The sequence below is a fragment of the Phaenicophaeus curvirostris genome, chromosome 5 (assembly GCF_032191515.1).
Source record: "Phaenicophaeus curvirostris isolate KB17595 chromosome 5, BPBGC_Pcur_1.0, whole genome shotgun sequence".
NCBI lineage: Eukaryota > Metazoa > Chordata > Aves > Cuculiformes > Cuculidae > Phaenicophaeus > Phaenicophaeus curvirostris.
In genome coordinates this window covers 44,680,026-44,704,489 of record NC_091396.1, presented here as the reverse complement: position 1 = coordinate 44,704,489, position 24,464 = coordinate 44,680,026, and the positions used below count along the sequence as shown (strand labels likewise).

Below are 24,464 nucleotides of genomic sequence, written 5' to 3'. Positions count from 1 at the left end.
GTTGGGCCCCTCATAGCATCCTTGGCTCCGTGCCAGTTACAACACACTGTCAGTCTCTCTGATCTGCAGAATACTTGCCAGGTAAACATCACCTGATTTTTTAATTTTCTTTAAACATGGCAGCTTTGAAACTCACTAGTAGGAAAGCTAAACCAAGACAAAAACTAACAGACAGCTGGCTGCAAAGTTCAACGCATTCATCCTATTGTGGCTCACCAGGTCACTGAAGAAGCAATGAAGGCAACTGAGCATATCTCCTCCACATGATCTAGATTAACAAAATCACATTCCCTTTCTGTCCTCAATTAGTGCAAACACAGGGATGAGCTTTATTGAATGGAAGGTAGTTTTTGGCTTCACATTTCTTGTACATAGTTCCACACCTGCAAACACAGTCAGAGCCTGCAAAAATATTTTAATAGCAAGACTTGCACACAATAAGACTAACACAGAAACCAGGTGTCATTTTTCTCTCATAAGGAAGTTTTGGGGAAGATTACCTCTTTAAATGTGACATGCTATTGGCTGAGCTGTGTCATGTTGCTTCTCCCTTTCCTCACCACCTTGATATTAAGTAGCGAATGAAATTTAGATAAAACAGGTGGACCGTGAGTGAATTTACCTCATTGTACTGTGTGGTTCCACTTTGATTAAGATAAGTCGTTCAGACTTAATCAACACGTTAAGTGCCACATTAAATTGGATAACTTGTCCTAGTATAGGCAGAGATTCTAGCGTGAAATATACACACACCACAGAATTCAAAGTACCAGAAACTTAGATGCAATACTGCATCGCTTACAGAGATGGGAAAGGTATTCCTTGCTGCAAGGGTTCCACTGTAAAATCTTAGCATGGATCAAGTGGATCAACACAAAACATGACTTGTACTGACATTCTCTTATTTTTTCCTCTATCAATGTAGGCACGTCTATTGTAAACCAAACTGGAAAAGACTGATGGACTATTTATTCCTAGCCACATATTTTTTAGTGCTTTAATCAAGGAGATTTTGTGTTTCCTGGGTGGATAGCAGTGGCAGCATTTGAGGATGAAAACAGTAAATAAGCATCACTATTTGTCTACAATATGCTTATGATGATGTCTGTAACTAAAGTCTCTAATCTCTCCTGGAAGACCATACTCCAATCTCTCCAGAGAAGCAGGGGTTAAATCAGGACTAGTAAATTAGCCCTGTACCCTGTAACACCTCCTTTGAAAAGCCGCTCAAGAAGTTTACAGGGAAAGAGTGAGAGTGCAGCTGCTGTCCCAGCCAACATTTGGTTCCTATTACAGTGAATAAATCTCCCCCCGCTCCTTTTCTTCCCTCCTTCTTCTCCCTCCTTCTTCTCCTCTCCCCCTTTTCATATTTAAAGTCCATTTTTCTCCTTAACATTTTCCATTAAGTTTTCTCTTGCGCAGACTTTCCCAGAGTGTGGTGCTCTTTGCTACATGTGCTCATGCAGCAGCTGCAAGATCCCACTGAATAAGAGAACAGGGAATGAAGTAAGCAGCTCAGGCCCTTTGTTCCAGTCTCAAGAGGCAAGTGAAAAGTTACAATGGGCTAAACTGGTGAAATCTAGAGCACTGGAGAAGAATAAACAAACAAACAAAAATCAAGCTGTTGAGTTTTGTAGGGTCAGGATTCATGAGATGTGGGAGAGTACTCAAAGCACCTGCCCCTGCCCAGATCTAAACGTCCCTGACAACCACCAGCCTCACAAAAGACACAGCACAGGATGGTGTTACACTACAGATCCTTCTACACTACAGATCCTTACGGGTTCCTCCAGGCTTGGGCTGTCCAGGTCTCCCACTACTTGAGGCCCAAATGACTTTAGCTGTGCCATATGACCATGGAGTAGAGATGCAATATGCTTCTAACTTTGGACGTTTTATTGTCTAAACATTAAATAACAAGTACACAAAGAAACCTCAAAATAACATGGCAAGTCTCTAGATTCTGCAAAGTTTGCTCTGAAGTTCATGAAAGTAATCAGCTTTGCTTGACAACCAGTACACCTATGACCTTGTTACATGGTAGATGAAGACTCTGGTCTGTGTATGGGGATGAAGTATACAATTACCTGACATCATGCCTATAAATTTCAAACCCAAGAATTATAGCCAGATAACAGAACTGCACAAAAGAAGAAAAACTTCTGTATTTACAATCTATATACCTGAATCTGTTCACTTCCAGAGCAAAGATGCACAAATTCACCCAATCAGGGACTATGGAAAGTGTCACCTGAAAGCCAGCTGGGCCACAATCATATTGGGAGAAATGCTCCAGGTAAAAGAGGTAGAGTAGCAGCATGGCACCAGCAAGATGCATCTACTGCTATTATTCAGTAATACAATTGAAGCTGTATAACATCCAGCTGCTGAAATACAGTAAAATAAGAAAAGAATACAAAATAAGAACTAAAGGTCACTTCTCTGGGTCCTTGCTGTGAGGCTGTGTGCTTGTGGTTAAGTCTCTTGGTTTTGGATAATTCCCCAAGCATTGATACAAGGGCAAAGTAAAGGTCCTCAAAGAGACCTTTTCCCTTAAACAACTGAAATTTATCAACCCAGATCCAATGTAATGAAGTTAAAGGAGATTCCCAATAAAAAGAAGATGGATTGACACAGTCCTCTAAGACTGATGGCCCTTATATCCTGGTCAAAGAGGCATCTCTGACAGTCTTACCACCCCCATGTTGTACACTTGATTCTGTATATAGTTTCTGCTCTCCTTGTCCCTCAAGTGGATTTAGATAAGGTCAGAACGTATGACAAGAAATGGACTGGATTTGAGAGTAATCTCTCACCTGTTAAACAGAACATTTTTCCTCCTCAGGTTCCTTTTGCACTTCCATTACGCTTGTAGTTAAGGGAAAATTTTTTTTTACTTCCACCTTCTGTACAAAGACAAACTCACCTGCTGTGGTTCCCTGTACATCTAACAATGGGTTAGAGAAAGAATGGGAAGGAGTGACTGCGTCTGTGTCAGCACACACTTTCTAAAACCTATAACAAAATGATTACATAAAGTATAACTGGGGGATGGAAAGGTGGGGTAGACTTTGCTTAGATCTGCAAAGGAAGGATACTAGCTTGAGTTATTACTTATTGCAGACACTGACCCAGTAACTGTATATACTGCATAGATCAGACCATCCTATCACACATTGCAGGAAAAAAGAATGCCTAGTGATTCAGAGACCACAGATACACTACACACAAACCATGACACACAGACGCTCAGCCATCCTCAGAGCAGCACAGCACATCGGCACCAAAGCAATTGCTGGGTTGTGGTGCTAACCGTTTTACAGCTTGATTTTTGAAATCCCTGCAAGCCTCACGATGGCCACCACAACGCTATTTGCACTGTAAAAGATGAAGTGCTATTTTTCCCTCACTCCACTGGTCACCCAGCTTCCTTAGAGGTAATGGAAGATACTTTCTTAAAGTGCTCATTTCAACCAAGGCAACACAAATTCCTAGCAATGCTCTTCTCGAGCTAAAGCTGATGGAAGTTTTCCTGGTCTGTAGTGTTTCTTCAAAGAATCCTCCAGGGATACCTCACCTGCAAAAAACTATTTTTCAGAAAAAGTCCAAAAAGTATTTTCAAAAAAATTTTCTTTATTTTCTTGATAGCTAAGATGCAGCCTAAAAAATAACTTCAGAACAGAACATCAGGTTCTATTTTGAATTGCATGTTATCAATTTTTAATACAGAAAGAGAAAATATTTTGGAAAAGTCTATAGCCAGTACTGGAACAAAAACAAACAAACAAACAAGAACAGTACACCTTCTTCCCCAAACTTTCTTGCATCTTTCCCCCTACATTGCTTTCAGAAACTGGTGATGACATACCAGGACTGGATTATAAAGAACTGCAAAAAAAGAGTGGAAAGACTTACTTTTATAAAGCCTCACCTGGAAAAGCAAGCTCTTCAAGTACTGCAGAGCAAAATCTCCTCTTTTTTGGCACTTTGTTCTCCAAGGATGAATTCCACAGAAAGGTTTTGCCTTGCCAGAAGAGGCTATTCCAGTTTATGACAATTTTGGCCTCCTTGCTTATCTTTTGTTTTAAGCTATACAGAATACATTCCCCATTCCACTCCTAATATTGTTCCATAAATTCCCACCTCCTATTGGGATCTATCTACTTTTTCGCCTGAAAACAGAGCTCACCCTGCAGCATTTCCAGTAACCTAACAGTCCAACAACAACAAAAAAACAGAGAGCATTTTATATTATCATAAAGAAGTTCAATATTCAGTGGAATAAACTGAGTTACAGTATCTCATTTCTGGCAGAGTTAAGCGAGTAAAGGGGAAGCTCACAGCTAACTGCCTCCAGGAGATACAGCAGTGAGTGGAGTCTGTTCCTGCTTTAACAGAGCTTTTACACGAAGCCTTGGTTTAGCCATCACATTTCTCTGTCTCTTTTCTTAGTGGAAAGAATATCTGGTCACACTAGCTTCAGCAGGGACTTCTGTAGCATCATGGATATAAATCTCTGCCTATTTTACGTAGCCATTACAGAACAAAAGATTAAAATTACTATGATTAGTTTGGCATGGGATATAAAGGAGAAGAGAGGCGAGGAAACAGTAATTAGAAAGGGAAAGAAAATTGAAGAGAAACAAATTTATTACTCTAATAGGCCCAAGCAAGTGCAAGGTGCTTCACTGACACACGGCACAAGGCTTTATAGCTCAAAGGGTAAAATACAATGAGTCAACACTATTGCTAATGCCCATACTCTTGGTTTAATTAATTTTCTTTTAGTTCCTTCTCTCTGTCCTGGCACTGTAAAGAAGAATGCGACGCATGAAGGCTGGGGGCAGAACTGCTGCACAGGGCTGAGGCAGCATACCTGGCAGCTGCTAAAACAGAACTTCAAAGTCTCAGCTCCCTTTGAAAACCCATCAGGCAAGAGCCACTCCTCCGCCTCAGCTTCTTTAGGGGCTGGTACACTTAACCACTTCAGCATGTTTGGCAGTCCTACAGCCACTTCCAACGCAGGTGGTAGAGTGGAAAATTGTGGGGGAGCCCCAAATCACTCAGTTGTCTCCCTCTTTCCCCAGCGGGCAGCAACGCACGTGCTGACGGAGTAGGCCAGCTGACAGACCACAGTTAAGCACAGAGAACAGGGAATTTGTGATCACACCTCTGAAACTACAGAAACGGCTCAGGGTTACTGCAGTAAACTGAGTCGACGATATCTTTCTCCAGGAAACAGCTGAATCTCATGACAAAGTCTGTCACTTGAGGAAGATGAGTAAAAGGATGTTCAGATAATTATATTGCATACTACAAAGAGCTGGCACGCTCCAAAAAGGCAGTTCCCAGACATGTCTAGGATTTGTTGAAAGATCCCTCTCTGTCAGACCCTGTCTGTAAAAGAAGCTGAAGCTGCACAAAATTTACTTGGATCATCTACAGCTTGAAGTCCTTTACATAAGATTTCTGCCTCTGCCTAAAACTGCAGACTAAGAGGTAAGCACTGGTTTTATTTGCAGCACCTAGAAAAACGCTTTTAGATTCTGTCCATTTGAACAAGCGTCCATATTTGTGATGCTTCCTCCTCCAGTGGACAAAGAGTCTATGATGCAGTTCTGCCAGCTCTGCTGGTCATACCAACTGCATACTATATCCATCTGTTCCCCTTAGGGTTTCAAAATAATAGGAATCTAGAGATGGTGCTGTTTGCTCAGGGATGCAACTTTGCCCAGTCCCTTAACGACTAATTTCGGGTAGGCCTTTCAATTGCTAGGTCTTCTGGACTATATATGGGTGTTGAACATTTCTAATGACTCCGGAAACCAAAAGCCAAGAGCAGGTATCTTCAGAGGAAGTGCAATAGCTTTCATAGGAATTTGTGGTTAAAGATGGAAAAAAAAGAAGTTATGCAATCCTATATTCCAGTCCAACCCAATCCCTTTTTTCTAGAGCCAAAATGGAATTGTTTCCTACAGCATACAGAGAAAATTGTATAATTAGTCAGAAGCTCACAGACTCAGGAACACAGATGGGAATCATGGAATCACTGCCTCAGAAATTTCACCAAGAAATTCCATGGATGAGCACATTAAAAATGCAGCTGCTAAACCCTTATAAGGGCAGACTGAAATATCCCAGCCACTTGGTGGAATAATGTCCTTTCAAGAGTCCTCTCCTAGCATAGATAAGGCACATCAAGAGAAGACAATAACAATAATGTCCCGTCATGCAATCTCTATTATATGCCACTTCTATACATTTGATGCCTTTCACGATGTTTCAGCAAATACTCCAAATCAGGTAGACTTTTTCTCACAACTGGTACATTTCAAAGAAAATGAGCCCATAGCAGACAAACAAGAGTCCAAGCACTGCCTCCAGATGGCTTGAGCTGAAGATGGTAACATTTACAAAGAGGTTAACCATCATGTTGTGCACTGTGTTTATGGCTTTCTGGAGATCACTCCAAGTATAAGAGAGTAAGCAAGCTCTCGCATAAAGGCAAATGACAGACATTGCAAAAAAAAAAACCCCAAACCCTGAAGTAAACACAAGAGTAGCTGTTGCCTAGTTTTGCTACCTAACAATATACACCATAACATAAACACTAACGTGAAATTTTGATAAACATGACGCAAACCACCATGTATTCTGTAGCAACAAGCAGAACAATTCACGATCTATGAAGTTACATGACATCAGCAATTTAGATAATTTTCAAGTGAGACATGCAAACAAGAAAATATCCAGCACCACAATTCTCATTCCTTTCACACAAATGCTCCCCAGCAACACAAGCCTAACATCTACACTCGCACATTCAGGTCCTACAATATGTTAGAGGTCATATGTTAACAACAGAACTTGCTCCATCTAGAAAATAACAATAAAGAACAACCCTTCACTACATGAATCACTCAGTCCTCTACGCCCCAAACAACCTAGAAATTTGTGCATAACTTCGGTTCTCTTTGCACAGATAAAGGATAATTCATATTTAAATCATGTGGATTAGCAGCAGTAGGGAAGTGGAATTTCAGAAAGAAGTGAAAACAGCACTGTGGCCTTCAAAAAACCCAATAGCAGTCATGCAAACATCATTCCTGAGCAGGACACAATATTTAAATGACTGAAAATTAATTGGTTCCAAGTTTCTTTAAATATACTAGAATAATCCAATTATTAAAATTGAGTTTTTGAAATTATCACCAGTACCTCTTAAGTTACTTTACTTAATCAATAATTTTAAATGTATTACATGCATTTATTTATATAAATGAAAATAAAAATTTAAAATATTTGTGATCAAAATGAAACTCTATGAAAAGCAGTTGTTCCAAAAAAATCTTAACAGGTAGCCTTTATTGTAACTGTTCATAAGGGATGCACTTAAATGCTCTTGCCTTATTTTTTTCTGTAAGAAATTTTGAAAACAGAAGGCTAGGAGGATCGCTGTCGGTAGGAAACAAAATCTCTCTCTTAGAAAAAGTTATGGAGATATTATCAGTAGTTCTTTCTAATAGAGATGTGTTTATCAACACATAGAAGTCACTGAAGAATCACTTTTGGAGCACTCCAAGAATTTCAAAAGCCTGTGCTTAGATTTTCCACAGATACTGTGGTTTTCTTCTTGATTTCTTTAAAACAGATGCCCTCTTTGCCATGTTGACTGCCCGAGCTGGAAAGCCTTTAACTGCTCTTCAAATTACCATCCACCAGAAGGCATTCACAGAGAAGCCAAAATCTTTAGCATCATGAGACCATCAAAGAATCTTACACCCAAGAGTCTCTTAATAGAGCTGAGCTAAGAAATATATTGAACAGAACACTCTGACAAGCTATTTCAAGTTTTTCTAGCGCGACAGTTTGAGATCTTTTAGGAAACAGCCTTGGAAAATCAAAGTCACTACACTGTAAGCAGTATGTTATCTTTAATGAGTACTGGAAGGTTCTCATTTGGAATTCAGAATTATTGTCTGTAAGTGATAGAAGCCATATCTAGATACCTATTTATCAGTACCGTAAAAGACCAACACGGGTGTCAAACCTGAGCTTTTGATTAATATAAAGAATACAATTCAATTTATGCAGTTCTGTGGCTAAAATATCAGAAAAGAAAAAAACTCTGAAAATGCTATTATTAGTTGTAAAAACAGATGTGGATCTGAAAGTTCAAACAGTTCCTAGGAATGCCAAGCCTTCATTGGTATGACTGCTACCTCACTGTGGATCTACACTCAAGTCATCAGCAGCAATAGACAAAATTCTTACAACTTACTAAATTTCTGCAGCATTTCAAAATGCTAAGTAAAGAGGAGCTGACACCTCTTCACTCACAAGCATCAGAAACAGATGGTCCAGACTTAATGTTTCCTCCTCCTCTTCACACAGTCTATCAAAGTGAGTTTTCTAAGCTGAATTTTGAAGAAAACTCAATTTTCAACACTGAAGGTGTTCACAGCCCAACTTGGCTAAGTTCTTCATAGAGAAGATTATAATTATTTCTTTTCAGCAACAAGCAAATAAAGAATTCTTTATGCATATGGGAGGTTAAGCCCACATAAGCCACAGACCTTTTGCTCCAAACGATGACTCTTGCCCAGGCTAAACACCCCTGACAGACAGTTGCCAAGTAACACGTGCAGCACTGCCAGATAATCTTCTTAGACTACCTTTTCAGCCAAATCCCGTGTGCCAGATAGCAGAAAGATTGAAAGGGCAATGGAACACAGTTACTGAGCTAGCTGCAACCTGAATTTCAAGCACACAAGCCATGCAACATCATGGATACCAGCAGCTGGAACATAACCAGTGTCTTTGATAAGGCGCTCTCACTTTGAAATTCCTTTTACTAAAGGTTGTTGTCTTGGGGCCAGTTTTCAGACTTGGATCAGCCAGGCTGCTTTGGCCTCTCTCCACCTGGTTTGCTGTGGACAGTAATTAGATGAGAAATGTTAATAAAAGTTCACTGAGTGCAACAGGAGTGTCTGAAAACAGTGGTATCTTTAAACACTATCTAGTCTTTTTGACTTTTTTTTTGATTTTTCTTAAAAGGATATCCATCTTTCAACTATTGTTATAGAATGAAACCACGGAAATAACTGCTCATGACAAAGGACTCTGGATATATTGGTATTACCATCCTGACATTGCAGAGCCTACTTTTAATAGTGCATTTAAAAATCTTTGTAACCAGCATTGGTTCTGTACAATCCAGTAACCAGCTTTCTTGAGCCACAAAAACGTTCTCTGGCTTATTATCAAACAAGTTTTTTTTTACCCAGGGCATTTTGGTCAAACTACTCACTGGCTGGTAGTACACAGTGCTGGGTAAAGACTAAAGAAGTGCTGCTAATAACAAGTGTTACTTATCATTACAATTCACACTATTCCCTAAGAAAAAAGCTGGCATTCTACAGTGGAGTTCTAGATGCCCCATCTCCTACAGATTACACAATATATACTCATACATACACTTCAAAGAACAGAGCTGGTGAACGGTATCAAGAAGCAAAGCTGTCACCACACGCACGGAGAAGCCAAAATAGTTCCTGCTGGTTTTATTCCTCTTATCCTCTACTCCATTTTCAAAAGAGGTTTTTGTTAAATATTGGATGGAGCCCTGCATGGTTCACAAACAGCTGCTACTCGATACCTGCAGCCCAAAGAAGCCCTGGAGAGTAACAGGCTGACATGGAGCCAACAGCATACAACTCACAAATTCTTGCATCAGCTACAAAACTTCCCCAGTCTAAAAGGTGGGGAAAATCAGGTGACAAAGCAAGATATTCATAGGAAAGGCTGACTAATACTTTCAAGAATAGAAAATTGGTTTCTTTGTGTTTTTGACAGGGATTTCACATTTATATCACAGGATAAAACACCAAAAAGAGCATCATGCTCATCTTGAGCAAGCCAAGCTAAAGCATGACCTTGGGCTGGATGGAAAATGTGAATGTGCACTGCTGGTGGAAACTTCACTGTACAATGGAAGGTAGCTCCAAATCAAAGCCTAGCAGGAAGGAAAATCCTTTGGCCCCTTTTGCTACCTCTTGCTCTGGGATTCAAACTCGGCCAATGACACCCCTAACCGAGCAGAGTTTGACTCTAGGCAGCTCAATTCAGAAGTCGGTAAGGGACTGCCCTACATGAGGGCTGCCTCCTGGAAAAGGCTTTCATATGAATCTCAGATCACACTCTGCTCCCGACATCTGACAGGCTTACTGACATAGCAAGATAATTCTTATTGAATTTCTCTTTCTTAGCTATACAATGTCTTCAACTAGCTGTTCAAGACCTTTGCTGTCACCAGTAACCAAATCTCCTTGCTAACACTATCCTCCATACACCTCCATCTTCTCTTAGTGAAAACATATGGGGCAGACGCAGAAATCTCAAAGTATCCATTATGAGTCCAACTTCAGGACAGTCCTGGAGAGCACGAGGCAAATAAAGGAAAGGTTGCTCATCTGTCTTGTCCTTCATAAGCCTGGCTTACAAAGGGGATTTCCATTTTTACAAAGCAGCATTCTGCTGTGCGTTTGGTAGGAAGGACACAGAACACGCAGCTCTGAGATTTCAAAGTGCCTTACTGTGACCCCTAGGAAGAGCACAGTTCAAAGATGGGCCCATTCAATCCCTTTGTTCTTAGGCCAGACAGACCTGCCCGAAGATCAATGGCAGAAAGGATGTTGTTCTGAGAAACCTCACAATGCCCTTCTCAGCTATGCAACTGTGAACTAATTCCAACAGCTATCGCATGGTAGTACAGCTTTTATTTCTACCTCACTACCTGCAACACCAGTCAACGGACAAAACTCGAGTTCCCCGTACAGGGAAGAGCCAGGGAATGGATAAAAATATTGCTAAAAAAAGTCAGGAAAGGGAAGAAATCAGACATTCGTGGGATTCCCTGACAGCTTTGTGCAGAAGGAAGGGCTGGGCTGGAAAAAACAGGGCCCCAGGTTCCTGCCAAGCTGTCTGAAGCCCGTCCTTTCCAAATAGCTCAAAGAAACAGCCAGGGCTCACTTGTAACCCTTTCGGAACTCCTCTAGAGAGAAAGGCTGCTGTGGCCACAACTGCTTCCACGGAGCACCAGACTACTGAGCTCCCCTCATTCCTAGAAGACTGCAAGTTGCAGAGTCAACCTACCCCAGGAGAGCTAAAGTGAGAGCTACAGCCACATTAACCCTCTGAATGCCACTCTGGAAAGTAGCTCTTAATGATGACTGGGAGGTTTAAAGAAATGCAGAGGAAAAGGAGATCCGCTGGTTGCTTTGCAACATGAAATATCTAGAACCTACACAGGATATTTTAAAGAGATCTAAGGTCATGGATGGCTGGGGTGAGGTTATGAGTCAAGTAGTGCAAGACACTGAAAGATTTCTAGTTGTTCTATACTGAATTAGATCTGTATTAGAACAGAAAACAGCATGTGACTTCCACCACAGCCAACAAACAAAATCCACTGGTGGCAGCTGAAAGCAGGAAGAAGAAGCAGAAGCAGGAAGAAGAAGCAGAGAGAAAAAGAATTGTATCAGTATGAACTGCCTATACCTGTTGCTCAGTTTTACATTTACTGCAACAGTCAAAGAAAAACAACTGTATATGAATAAAAAAAATTCGGTGTTTAGCATGGTCAGAAGCCAGCAAAGTATTAGTGTAAGTTATGAGTTAGAAAATAAAGATACAATTCTGTTACTTACATAAAACCAGTGTTTTATTCCTACTTGATGTATTGTTTTCATTTCTTGCCATGTCTGTAAAGACAGCCAGATGATTATTAGAGGGCTAGAAAGATACCCATTTAGAACTTGAAAAGAATGGGACTGTTCAGCTTAGAATAGACAAATGAGAAGGAAGATGATAGAAACAGAGAATAAATAGCACAGAAAATATATCAAGCATTTCTGTTTGCCTTCATGTAATATGGGTACAGAGAGTTTTGACAAATATAGGGGAGAAAAAAAAAGGGAAACTTTTGCATAACATGTAACTCATCTACGGAACTCACTGGTATAGCTCAATGAGACTACAGTTTTTCCAGAAAGTAAAAATGTATGATTAAGAAAAACATCCACACTAGACTGTGCAGAACAGAAAGTATTGTAAGAACTACAAGCCAGCAGTTAAGAGGTGGAAGCTAAAAGCAAGCTTCCCCTACAGGCAGGGAATTTCCCTGCTGCCCATCAGATCCTCTTCTCTGCTTCTACTGGAGGTGGTGGCAGTTGCTCTGAAGCTCAGGATGAGAAAACTAGACAGGTTAGCAGCTCAGTCCAGGACAGCAAAATCTATGTTCACATTAGGGTAAGGTCAGTTTGTGGAGGCAAATGAAAACAAAAACCAAAACCATTACGAAGTATTGGCTTAAGGGAAGATATGAAACCCGTCACTCCCTTCTGCTTACCAATATGAGCTTCTTGCTGGGAATAATGGGAAATATCCTTGTACCTTCTCTGAATGGAAGTCATGCAGTCAGAGAAAATGTCCTCCCTCAAATTTTGAGAGCTATTTGCACAAACCATAATTGCTTAAGGCCAGCAGACACAGGTAATGCAGACACTGTGCCCTTGCACTCAGCTACAGTCAGGCCAAGGGAGGTCCCAGGCTGCAGCTCCAGCAAAACCTCCTAGAAGTTAGCTGAGTGCTGAGGCCACACTGACACAAGTCTGCTGGTGCCCAACTCTGCCCTGCCGTGAGGCCCCAGCTCTCGCCTCCAGCTCACAGCCCCAGCACTGGCTCCTACGGTCTCCCTGCACACGGCCCAAACCCCCTTCGCCTCTGGAAAGGGTCCTGTGATTAATCTCACTTATTACCTCGGAAAAGTAACAGCGCAGCGGCTGCCAGCCAAGTCCGACTCAACAGCGTCTGGGGAGCCGAGGCTGCAGGGCCAGGCCTCAGACTGTCTGGGCAAGTCACGAGCTTTCCGCCTTTCCAATCCCGGAGGCTCCAGACAGACAGAGCCAAGGCCTAGCTGTGGGAAGCAGGGATCCTTCAGGACTGTGCCAACCCATGGCGCTGAGGCTCAAGGCAATTTCCAAGCAGGATGGAGAGTAATTGGACCTGCCATCACAAGTTGCTTTAGTGTGACCAAAATACATATATAAAAAAATTCAAGGCAAGCCATGTATTTCTGAAATTTAAGCCAGCCAATTCACTTGCACAGTTAGCAACTTGTCACCAATGACCCTGGGAGATGTGTTAAAAAAAAAAAAAAAAAAAAAAAAAGGAGTAAGAGACTGTTGAGGCCGGGGAGGGCTCCTACAGGCACAAATAAGCACAAATAGAGTAAGAACACGCACAAACTAGAGACAGGATGAATTACAAGAATGTACCCATGCAGTACTTCTATCTTTCACCCCCCCTCCTCACACCTCCTCTAAGGAGAAGGTAATACTAGACCAAACCTCAGATTTGGGGCTCTCAAAAATGCTGCTTCTCAGAATCAGCGTGACAGAGATGCTGAGGAGACACAGACAGTGGATTGGTCTTGGCAAAATCGCTGTTTACCCTCAATTACTCCTCCACCCCAAATAAAGAAATTGAATTAATTTAGGCATTAAGGTACAGAGATAAAGAAAAAAAAAACAAACAAAACAAGAGAAGAGAGCAAGCATCACAAGGAGCAAGAATAGACATGGCTATGCTAGCACTGGGCTGGACGCCGTGCTGTTGGTCTGCTGCTGCCCTGGCACTTCTGTGCTGCTTAGCTAGGGAGGTGTTAAGGTCAATGCAGTTTGCTCAAACTGAACTGAAGGTCTATTGTGTAGCCCTCAGTGCTTGCTGCTTTCTTTATTTATTTCCTCCAGAGGCATTAGTGCAGCACAGTCTCCAAGTTAGCTTGCTCCCAGAAGCTGTGCAAACAGACAGGCTCCGACCACTTGGCAAGCGCAGTACACAGGACAGCAGTCAGGCAGCCTCTACCTTGCAAGAGACTGCAGAGAGCTTGAAACAGATGATTTGGAAGAGAATAAAGTCAGTATCAACTGTTACAATGCAGAACTACAAAGCGTGTTGCTTTGTAGTGTATGTAACAAAGAGAAATAGATTTATTCTTACAAAAGTTTGGCTTTATCTGCCAGGATCCCAGGGAATTCTCTCCTCCTGACTTCTAGCTGCAAGACAGTATGTGGCTAGCTCATTCCCACAGTCCCTACTGCAACATCCATGCTGCTTCTGCCACGCTAAGCCTACCCTGGCCTGGCTCATCAGCCTGAAAAAAAGCAAGACTGTCTCCATCAACTGCTCATCTTTTATCATTGTCAGAATCACCCTGTACACTAGCGCATCTCTTGGGTTTTCTAGGATCACTCTTCTCATAGCTCTTCAGAGCCTGACTAATCAGGGTCCAAGCCAGATTTCTTATTATAAATTCCACCCTTCCAAAGTTTAAAAACAAAAACTAAGGAAACAATGAAGCTACTTTCCCTTTATGCCAAACACAGCATGCTGCCCCTTTGTCACAAAGGAGCAAGAGCATTGAACCACAGTCAGCCTGTGATAGCTGTCTGGGGTCTTTCTAGCAAAACTCAGTGTCAGTGGAAATAGAGAAGCCAGCACAGAACAAACTCTTAAAAGAGATGACAGACTCTTCCACATCCTCACAAGTCCAAAGGATATATAATTAGTATGATCAGAGCAGAACATCCAAAACCTAGAACACATACTACATGTAGCTCCAGCAGCAAATGAGACCAGCATAAAGCAGTAGTAAGCACTAGATGGAAAAGGAGGATATAAAGCATCCACTACACAGTTAAGGCTAAAGGAGGCCAGGGATTAAAAAGAAGGCCCTGGGTTGGGAGACTGCAAAAGCAGTATAAGATTGCCAGGGAATGCGGTACAGAGGTCTCAGTTTGTGAGCTGGGGTGCGCAGGAGTGCACTGTACAATCATTTTTCTGTGTAGAATTTTGGGGATACAAATACACACATAATTGCTATTAGAACAGGCACAGGAAACTAAGGTTTTAAGCGCTATTGGATTTCCTGCACCCATATCGTTCAGCTGATTTGTATTTGAGCAGTAAACACATACAATGTGACCCAGAAACACTTATGATGTGAATGGGCATGAAGTCTGACTCCTTCAAAAAACTGCTGGCTTACTGCACATTAGATATTTCTAGAATTTCTAGACACGAGGTATACTGTTTGGGGTGCCTGAAAGCCTGAGATGCCAACTGCCTGGGCAGCATCTTCTAGTTTCCCATCCCATTCGATACTTCCAGGCAAGGCAAAGTAAAAATGAAGATACGCACAGCAGAGTCTGTTCGGGAACCTGGACATATGGCAGGTATGAGCACACAGCCCGTGAAGCCCTGAGCAGCTGCTGCTGTTCCTACCACTAAGAATGACATCAGAGCAAATTAAACTTAGAAACACTCATATCAGAAAATTGAAAAAGTCTGGTTTGATATAATTTAACCCAGATTAGACAGTCTGCCAAGAAAACATAATTTCTTGATTAATCTGAGTACCTTAGTTGAAATTGAGCCAAGAATTCTTTCAGGCACATCAAGTAATGAGAAAAGGAAAATCCTCTGTTTCTGACTACAGTAGCCTTCCCTGACAGGGGTGGCTGATATAATTCCGGTATAATTCAGACTGCCATTCTACCCTCTGACTGATGATAGGGACCCTTGCTTGCCTACCTCCCCTAACCAAGTTTGGTAAATCTGTTAGAAAGTTCAAGGAAAAAATATGTTGAGTATTTTAGAAGAGCTAGATTGGGCTTCAGGTTTAAGAAGGATGTTATGAAACAACAAGCAGCTAGTAAAACAGAGATCTGAGAAAATACTGACCATGTTACCACTGAATTCTTGCCAGACTGCTCATATGAGTTCTAAAAGATGAACCTGAGCAAGGATGGCTGGTGTTGAATCCAAGGTGCCTACTGAAAACACAGAAATCTGTACCTGTTAAGAAAAAAATTAATAATAATCTATCTCACTACCTCTGGTACAAGTCTTAGAGATTAAGTGATCTGCAGAGCCCAAGTTATTCTTTGATGAGAAATATTAAAAAAAAAAAAAAAAAGTGACACAGCAGATGCAGATTCCTGAGCCAGAAGCTTCTAGGAATCCTACCATCCCCACCACTAGGGCTTATGCAACAATTTTCTAACAGGTACTTGAAAATTAGTTTAGGTTCTGAATCAACAAGCTCCATTCTCTTAAATCCCTGATTTTTTTTTTTCCTTTCTTATGCAACTGAGAATGCTTTCAAGAGAAAGGTTTTTCAAGAGCAGTTCTAGTAAGGTCTTGACTGTAGTAACTGGAAATTAGTGTCACTAGATAATGAAGAATCACTTTTGTATTTGTAGTCTTAGATAACATTACCAGAATAGTGATAAAACTTACATCTGGGAATCTTAAACACTTCTTCTACAAAACATGTAATCACGTATAATGATTTTACAGCAGAATATGAATGGGTGACAATCCTGCTTGATGGACAGATTGAGAAGCTGAGCCAGACCTAAAACAGGGCACTGAGACAGGACTAGGGTTCACAAAGAGAACTGATTTAGCATAGCCTTAACAAGTTACAAAGGGAAAAAAGGAAGGCAGGGCTGCAGCAAATGTGGCAGAGACTGATAGTCATGTTACAGTAGTCAGAAGTAAGCCCAGGTACAACTCAGAACATCTTATCTTCTATGTAGCGCTTCATGTTTCTTTGTCTGTGGCACAGTGAAAGTCTAAACTATCATTTGAGTGCGAATAGCAACAATGCTTATAAAAAGTGACCAAAAAACATCTCAAAAGACACAGCAGTGCAGGTTTAGAAAATAACATTTTAACACATCCGGAACAGTTCACTGTGCCTATATTATAAACTCAAGATATCCTTTGCTTTTTGGTGAGCAGACTACTGATTTGGGACCTCATCTCATATAGCCAAAAGTATTCAACAAAAGAAGGGAGAATTTATTTTGAGAAACATGTAGATAAGTCAGTACTGGGAGAGTGGGAATTAAAGTGGTGGAAGATTTGTCCATAAGAATAGTCTGAATCCTATAGACTGTAAGCATCAAAACAGAATTTTCAAGTAAACAAACAGCAGCACTAAAATGGCTTAAGTTTACCATAGAGCTATACAAAAACCGTAAGAACTCAGTTTCTGAGGCAAATGTTTGAACTGGAGCCAAGTATAAGCCAGATAAGAGACCCATTTACAAAACATTTCCATCCTTGCTGAATTCTACAACTGATACATCAGAACCTTAATGGAACAAAACAGGAAGCTTTTCTTCCAACAGTCATCCAGCACTGAGCACAGGCTGACATTCGTCAGATGACCCTCTGTGAACTGCTTGCTCCAACGTAACAGATCAAGTAGTGAAAAGAGGCATTTACAGTACAAGACAGCCACCTCCATATATCATGGCCTTGATATTCCTTTTTTAATTCCCTCATTAAATAAAAGTTCACAGCCTAAGTAATTCAGCACTGCCTCAGGTATCCTTTTTTTCATTTTCCAGATCTCCATAAAACTTAACTCCCGGTATTCTGGCCATTTGATACAAGTGGCCAAGAAGACAAAGTAATTCAATAAAGGGACTGAAGACATATCTCTGTCTCTCTCTGAGGGTAGAAACAGAGTGGCTGAAGTACTGAAAGACCAAATAGTTCCTAAAAGGTTTGAAGATGGAATCTTATACCAGCTGTGGCCATACAATTCTGAAGTACTTTTGGGTGGCTGCACAAAATAAAACAGAAATTTCTAAAGGCATTCAACTATGCATACAATGTAGATGAGGCACAGCCCTGGAAGTCATCCAGAGTGGAGTTTTAGGCATCAAATGGTGGGTTCTCAGATCTACAGGTAACACAGTACTGAAATGGTTTCAGAGCAATGTGGTAATTGCAGTGGCTTCTTGCACAGTTCTGCAACAGAAGATTTTGACCATGAGTAATCCTCTTCCAGCTATGTCTTAAGTCCATGCAGAGGTGCAAGCAGAGTTGAAAAAGGAACAGAAGCTCTAGGACAGCCTGCACTTCGCTGCACTCTCAAGCTATGTAGGAAGGGAAGGCAGTTTACACCTGTTCAATAGGTCTTTTATTTGGATTAGGTAATAACCTGCCTGGCTGGGCTCCAAGAGCAGAATCACCACCACCTCTCTCAATAACTCTAAACCCCAGAGGCAAACATTGTGCTGGAACAGAAACAGGCCAAGAACACATTTCTCGCATTCCTCTTATTTAGGCAGGACAAAAAGCAGTGACTGATGAAATAAGAACAATTTTACTTGAGCTTTCCAAATCCCATTCCAATCCTCCTATTAAAGGACCCATTTGGGAAAGGATGAACACTCAGGTCACATGCTTTATGCAGTGTGTCTGCCTCTCTCATCTCCCTCATTTTTCCAGGAGCCTTCAGGCACCAATGACAAGAATCAGGATTTTCAAGTAGTCCTAAACTCATGTCCTGGAGAAGCTCTGCCTCACTATTCTATTATAAAAGACAAAAATTAAGGCTTAGGCAAAGTAATTAGTAATATTTACAGAAGCATCAAGGAAGAACTCAGATCTTCAGCAGTTTTGGACCTGTACTCAGCCTAGTCTACTGCAGCAAGCTCCCCCTGCTCCTAGCTTCCAAGATTCAGAACCCTTGGGGTAAGTCTTGCTGCTCTTTCAAGCCCAGGAAGAATAGTTTTACTGCAGAATAGTAGTACTCTGCTCTGAGTCCCATGAGTATATCAGCAATAAATACAAATTCCAATATCCAAAATTAATAAAGAACATCAAGAAGTTCTCAGAAAACAAAACTTTCACAAACATTGTGAGATACTTCTCTGTCTTTGAACATTCTAAACTTGATATTCAAGGCAAAAGCATGAAGATGAGGCCTTAGTGGAGATTTCTGCAGTATCAGGAATAAGTTTGCATTCTGCATATATGTCTCAAAATCTAAACTTACAGATGCAAGGATGAGAAATGATCAAAAAGAAACACTTCCATTCTACATGTTCATCCACGCCCTTACTTCACTGTGAACTTGCCAGCTCTGGGAACATTGCTATTTTCATAGACCTAATTTCTAGGAGAGTTCCAAAGAAGAACCAGTATCAGGCTCTTAGATGCTATCTTCTAAGCAAGAAACCAGACAAAAATTACGAATTATCTTCTGAGTGCACTGCATTCTTCAAAAAGCTGGAGCATGAATTTTAACTTACCTGACTGCTGAAGACACAGATCTTTTATCAGCTTTATGAGTGTCTGACCGAACAGCCCACAATGACCCTCTTTTGTTGACTGGTGACTGGTAGCTCTGTGGAGCAGCTGTATTCCCCTTGCTTATAGCTCCACTTGCCAAGTTCAGGTTTGTTAACTAAAAAGGATTTAAAAAAGGAGACATCAGCATCAATTAAAAGTCAAGTAAAAAGCAAAAGGTGTCACTAAGTAAACTGTACAGAATATGTACTAAGATAAGTAAGATAGCTAAAGAAGGGAAATCTTCGATGTAGAAAAACTATGCTAGGTGCAGAAATTAGTGGGAGAGATGACACCAACAGCGACCATGCCCAAGATGAACTCAAGTACTAGCATTAAAGTTATAAACCTTCCATTCACAGAACAACAAAGGAGGAAAACAACAAAGATGGGGCAAAAATCCTGTAGTAAGAAAGCAACATGTTCTTTCCATGTGAAAAACTAACTCGAGATGCAGTACTCAAAAGCTAAAAGCTCATATTACACTACAGAGAGACCAGAGCGTCTGCCTAGTCATCGTGACCTGCATCACTAAGTCACCCACATGCATCAGTCCCCTGCCTACCCTTCCCTACGCATACGTACAGGCACAAACCAACAGCAAATGTATCTTGGGTATAAAATTCAAACCCAAACTCTACTACATGTGAAAGAAATTTCTTACTTAACTGCTTCCAAACTGTTCATGCAAGTAAACATACTAGTTAATGATAGCCTAACATAATGTTAAGTGTATGTTTGTTATATCAAGCACTAAAGACATTACGTATTTTTAAACATAGGTTATTTTCCATTGTTTCCTTCTCTGAGCATTCTTCTTGTGTTACTTACCTTCTTGAAAGATCAAACATGGCTGACCCTATCTGTTGGTTTATTGAAGAGAATCTCTACGCATAATGTAACAGTATCTACTACAGCAGTGTAAGCAGCTTTAGGTCACAATTAAAAAAAAAAAAATAAATTTTATGAAGGTTACAAAACACCACAAATGTTGCAAAGCTAAGATTCCCAGTAGGGCACTGCCAGAATTAAGCTTATGACTGCCTTTAATTACATGATCACATGTTGCTTTTTATGAAGGCAGAACAGACCCGGTTCTGCAACAAGACTAAGGTTATATGGCAAGCAAGACTTATCTGCTTGCTTTTGTGGTAACTGGAAGGTGCATAGCCAATGAGACACAGGACAGACAGCAAGAAGAGTCTTAACAACTACCCTGTATCTGGTACAGATCTCAAAAGGCCACAATTTAAGTCACTTAGGTGACTAAACTTAAGCATAGCTTGTGAATTTCCAGCTTTGAGATCTTAATAATGCTCTTTTACCAGAGCGTGTGCGATTACTCCAGCAAGCACCTACCATCCTCATTACAATACACTACACTCATACCTACAACAGACTTGTGAAGGACTGCAGACTTCGTACCTTCTGACTGAACTCCAGAAAGTGAGCTAACACAGCAACTGCAACACCGCAGATTGCCACTACTTTTGCAGTTTAATAATACAAGGTATAAAGGCATTTTTTTAATTCAGGAATCTTAACTCCTAGTTGAAGTTACGGACAGGATTAAATTACAGTGGTTATGCACAAGGCTTCTGCCCACTTCTCCAAAAACAACCGCTCTCATCCCACTTCTTCTCAGATCTATCCTTTCCCATCCTTGCTCCTTGTCCATTTGTCATCATTCTCACTTAGTCAGATCCAACTTCCACGTTTCAGGTGTCATTCTCCTTACTCTGCTCAGTCCAGTGTCATTCTTACAGAGTTCCAGCACTGGCCTCCCCACTGCTTGTGGCCCGTGAGCCACACCATTTCAGGCCTGGAACTTTCCACAGGAGTAGTTATATGATCCGTCTTCCCACACTTTTGTTCTTAATTTCTCTTCCAGTTGCTCCTATGCCCTACAACCAAGTGATTCCAGTTTTACTCCCTTCCTCAGCTAATTCCTTTTGCTGACCTCTTTGTTCACACAGTCCCAGAAGGCGGGCTCCTGATCGGACCACATTTACCACACTGCCATTCCTTCCACTTCTCTCCTTTCCCTGGGACGGTTCTCAGTGTCCCCTCCCAAATTATGTCCAAGTCCAGATTCATAACCTAGTTGTCCCAGCTGTTCTCCACACCCTGGCAGAATTACTACTCATTCTGCATTCAAGTCAGACAGGCTCTAAACACAGCATGGACCAGGTCACTGAGAACACAGGAGAATGAGGTCTCAAGCCTCAGTACTTTGGAGGTATGAATACAGAGGCATTCAGTTCAGCATTCTCAGCATGGAGGGAACCTCCAGGAAGCTGAGAACCTCTAGCAGGTGCTGCTGAGTATATTTCACCTGAAGCTTTTCAGATACTTAATGTGCAATCAAGCTTAGAAAAAAAATTAAATTTCAAATTGCTATTCCAAAGCACAGGAGATCCAGAGATTTAAAAGAAAAGTTCTGTAGATAATAAAATGCACAATTTTTATTTTTCTTTTAATGCAGCTTTGGTTTTGGCCTTGCCTGAGGTGTTCTGAAAACTAAATGTTAACCACAGAAAACATGAGTTCAAATGGATGTATTTTCAGAACAAACACCTTAAAACAAGGTCTTACGGTAGGATATATTGGGCAAGCTTAGTAGATGGCAGTGCATCCTATATGGAAAACAAAATTAGGTGTCATCTGGGTGCCTCTACCTTAACTTTAAATGTTGTTGTCTTCTGAGGAATTTAATTTAAAGCATTTTAATTGGAACAAAAGAAAACTGCAAATTAGGTTTAGTTCTGATTGTGCCAGGCACTATACAAATACCTAACAATGACAATTCCTGGCCACAAAGAGTTTATTGTCTGAAAAGAAACAACAATGGCAAATGAGGCAAACACAGAGGCAAACATGGTAAATGAAGCAGGATATACACAATTCTTAGCTTGTCAGCAACAGTGATCACAGCTTTGCTAACACATCCAATGTGTGAAATGAAGATGACTTTATCCAATTCTCTCTCCTCATACCAAGAACCATTTAGTCTGATTAATTACCACCTCACCCCTGCTCTATTGATGCAATATGCTTTCCTCTCTAATACTGTATCATTGTTTATTTAAAAGCTGTCTTTCTAAGCAAAGCAGGTGAGCAAACAGCTTAACATGGGTAGTAGGGACATTTCACACATTCCAGATAGACAGGTGTTTAAACTACTGCAGGATTAACCACAGGCAAGGGATGCAGAATGAGGGCAAGAACATCAGCACGAGTATAAGGTTTAGCTGCAGCCAGCCCACCCAGATGGGTGTTACTGCAAGTAATTACCTGGCCAGGATATTGTCTTGGTGGATTGCTGGACACTCCAAACACATCTGTGCTCAGCTGAGTGGCTTCATTGTCTACTCACTAGTCCTGTGCCCCTGATCGAACAGTATTATTCCCTTTATAGAAGCAAATACCTCGCAGAAGATCAGTTATTACTTTGGCTTAGGAGACGATAACGGATAGCACTTGGACCAAAGCAAATACCAAAATCTCCATGAACAATAGCTTGCATCTTCAGAAATTGTGGTAGTGGAAAAGAAAACAACATCACAATACTACCACCCCAACAAACCCCAAACCAGTCAACCAAGAAAGGCAGGCTAGTGCAAGGGGGCTCAACAGGGAAGGTGATTATTGGTGTATATCTACAAGAATAAAGTTTTCACACTGAGTTATATCAAGATTGGTTCAAACTCTCCTGCTTTGTAAGATTCCTGTTTTTCACTGCCAGTGAGGGACTTCAAAATATTGATGTTTTGACACTGACAGTATAACAGGAGACCTGCGTGTGCTGTGCTGCACCAAGCACTGCTATTTTCAAATATCTCTCCTCGCATCAATATGTTCTCTGTGGAGTTCGTAGGAGGCAAGATAATACACAGCTAAAACCTCTCATTACAGAATGACTCAAAGTTTTGCCACAATTTTTAAACTGTCAGGGACAGCAAAAAGCTTACACGCTGAAAGGAATATGCTGAGTGAAGAATGCAATGGTATAGTAAATTCTTAAAAGCTCCCATGGAAGGGGAGAGCCCCCACGATATACTTCCATTTATTATCTACGATCAAGAAATAGGGGAGCAGGGGAGCAACAACCACGTGGGTTATCACAGCCACATTGATAAATAGAGCCTTGTGTTAGAAAACCTAGCAGCACATAAATGTACGGTCATATTTAGTGTGACACAATGCTAATAAGCCAAAAAGACAAATATAATGCCAAAAATAATGCCAAAATACCTTTTTTTCTTTTCTTCAATTTTTAAACCTTACAAGGCAAGTTTATGACTGCAATACACTTGCCTTCTTGACAGCAGAGACGCCAACTGAAAAGAACTGGTCTCTGCAGTCTTGCTTCATTCAGAGCAATTTATTTCTGAATAAATTTCAGATTGAAGACAAGGCCACAACAGAGAATGCTATTTGAAAGCGCTGGATATAAGAACTGGGCATTTGGGTTTTGTTAATTTGCTTTATAGTTTAAACAGGAAATAGGAAATCTCCAAATAGAGATAGGAAGAAGAAAATTCCAGGACAAAATTTGTTTCTAATGAATAGCATTCTACAGACAAAGACCTATTGTATAGTACCTTTAAGAAATCACAAGCAAGAATCAGAAGAGGAGCTTAATATCTTTTGCATTTCTGATCTACATTGTATCATTCTTTCAATATTTTCCAACTATCATATTCACGAACATTTTTTTCTATAATAACATGAGCATCTTAATTTTGATCTTGTCTCATACTTCAAACAAGCTACAGCAGCAATTGTTAACAATGTGGGGAAAAAACCCACAGTGCTGCAGATCAGCCTCCACAGGTTCAGGAAAAGCCTCCTAACAGCTTGAGCATTTCTCTTTCTAGTTTGCAGGAGTCAACCAGGGTGAACAGGGACACATCATCACTAGAACTTGTTACTCTGCCGCTCTTGGCAGAGCGTGGAAAAGTGACTTAAATTTTCATTACCAGCATCCTGAACAGCAGATCCTGTGTTTCACTGGTCAATGTGTTACAATACTGAGCAAGCTATGCGCTACAAAAAATGCCTACTTCACACTCCCCAGCTGGCCGTTTTAGTATTTTTCTGCCAGAGGCCAGTCATATCCTCTTGCCTATAAAGTGCTGGGGACTGGAGATCTACAAAGTCTAAAGACTATTTCTCTCACTTGGAGCAGCACATCCTCTTCAGTTCAAATAATTTACATTTCTGTTTGGATTGGTAAGGAAGAAAAA

General features: G+C 40.9%; 1 protein-coding gene across 5 annotated transcripts in view; it reads right to left on the bottom strand.

The window, feature by feature from the left end:
* The window catches only part of TTLL5 (tubulin tyrosine ligase like 5), a 135,827-nt gene that overhangs the window by 39,997 nt on the left and 71,366 nt on the right, over window positions 1–24,464 (bottom strand). For 4 of the 5 annotated variants that reach the window (XR_011337553.1, XM_069858578.1, XM_069858580.1 and 1 more), the window contains exon 30: window positions 19,179–19,333. Coding sequence is in view for 4 of the 5 variants with exons in the window: in XM_069858578.1 (XP_069714679.1) it covers window positions 19,179–19,333 (155 nt within the window). In the remaining variant the exon portion in view is untranslated. Of the gene's footprint in view, window positions 1–11,708; window positions 11,763–19,178; window positions 19,334–24,464 lie in introns of all 5 variants that reach the window. The other variant, XM_069858581.1, reaches the window with a different exon arrangement.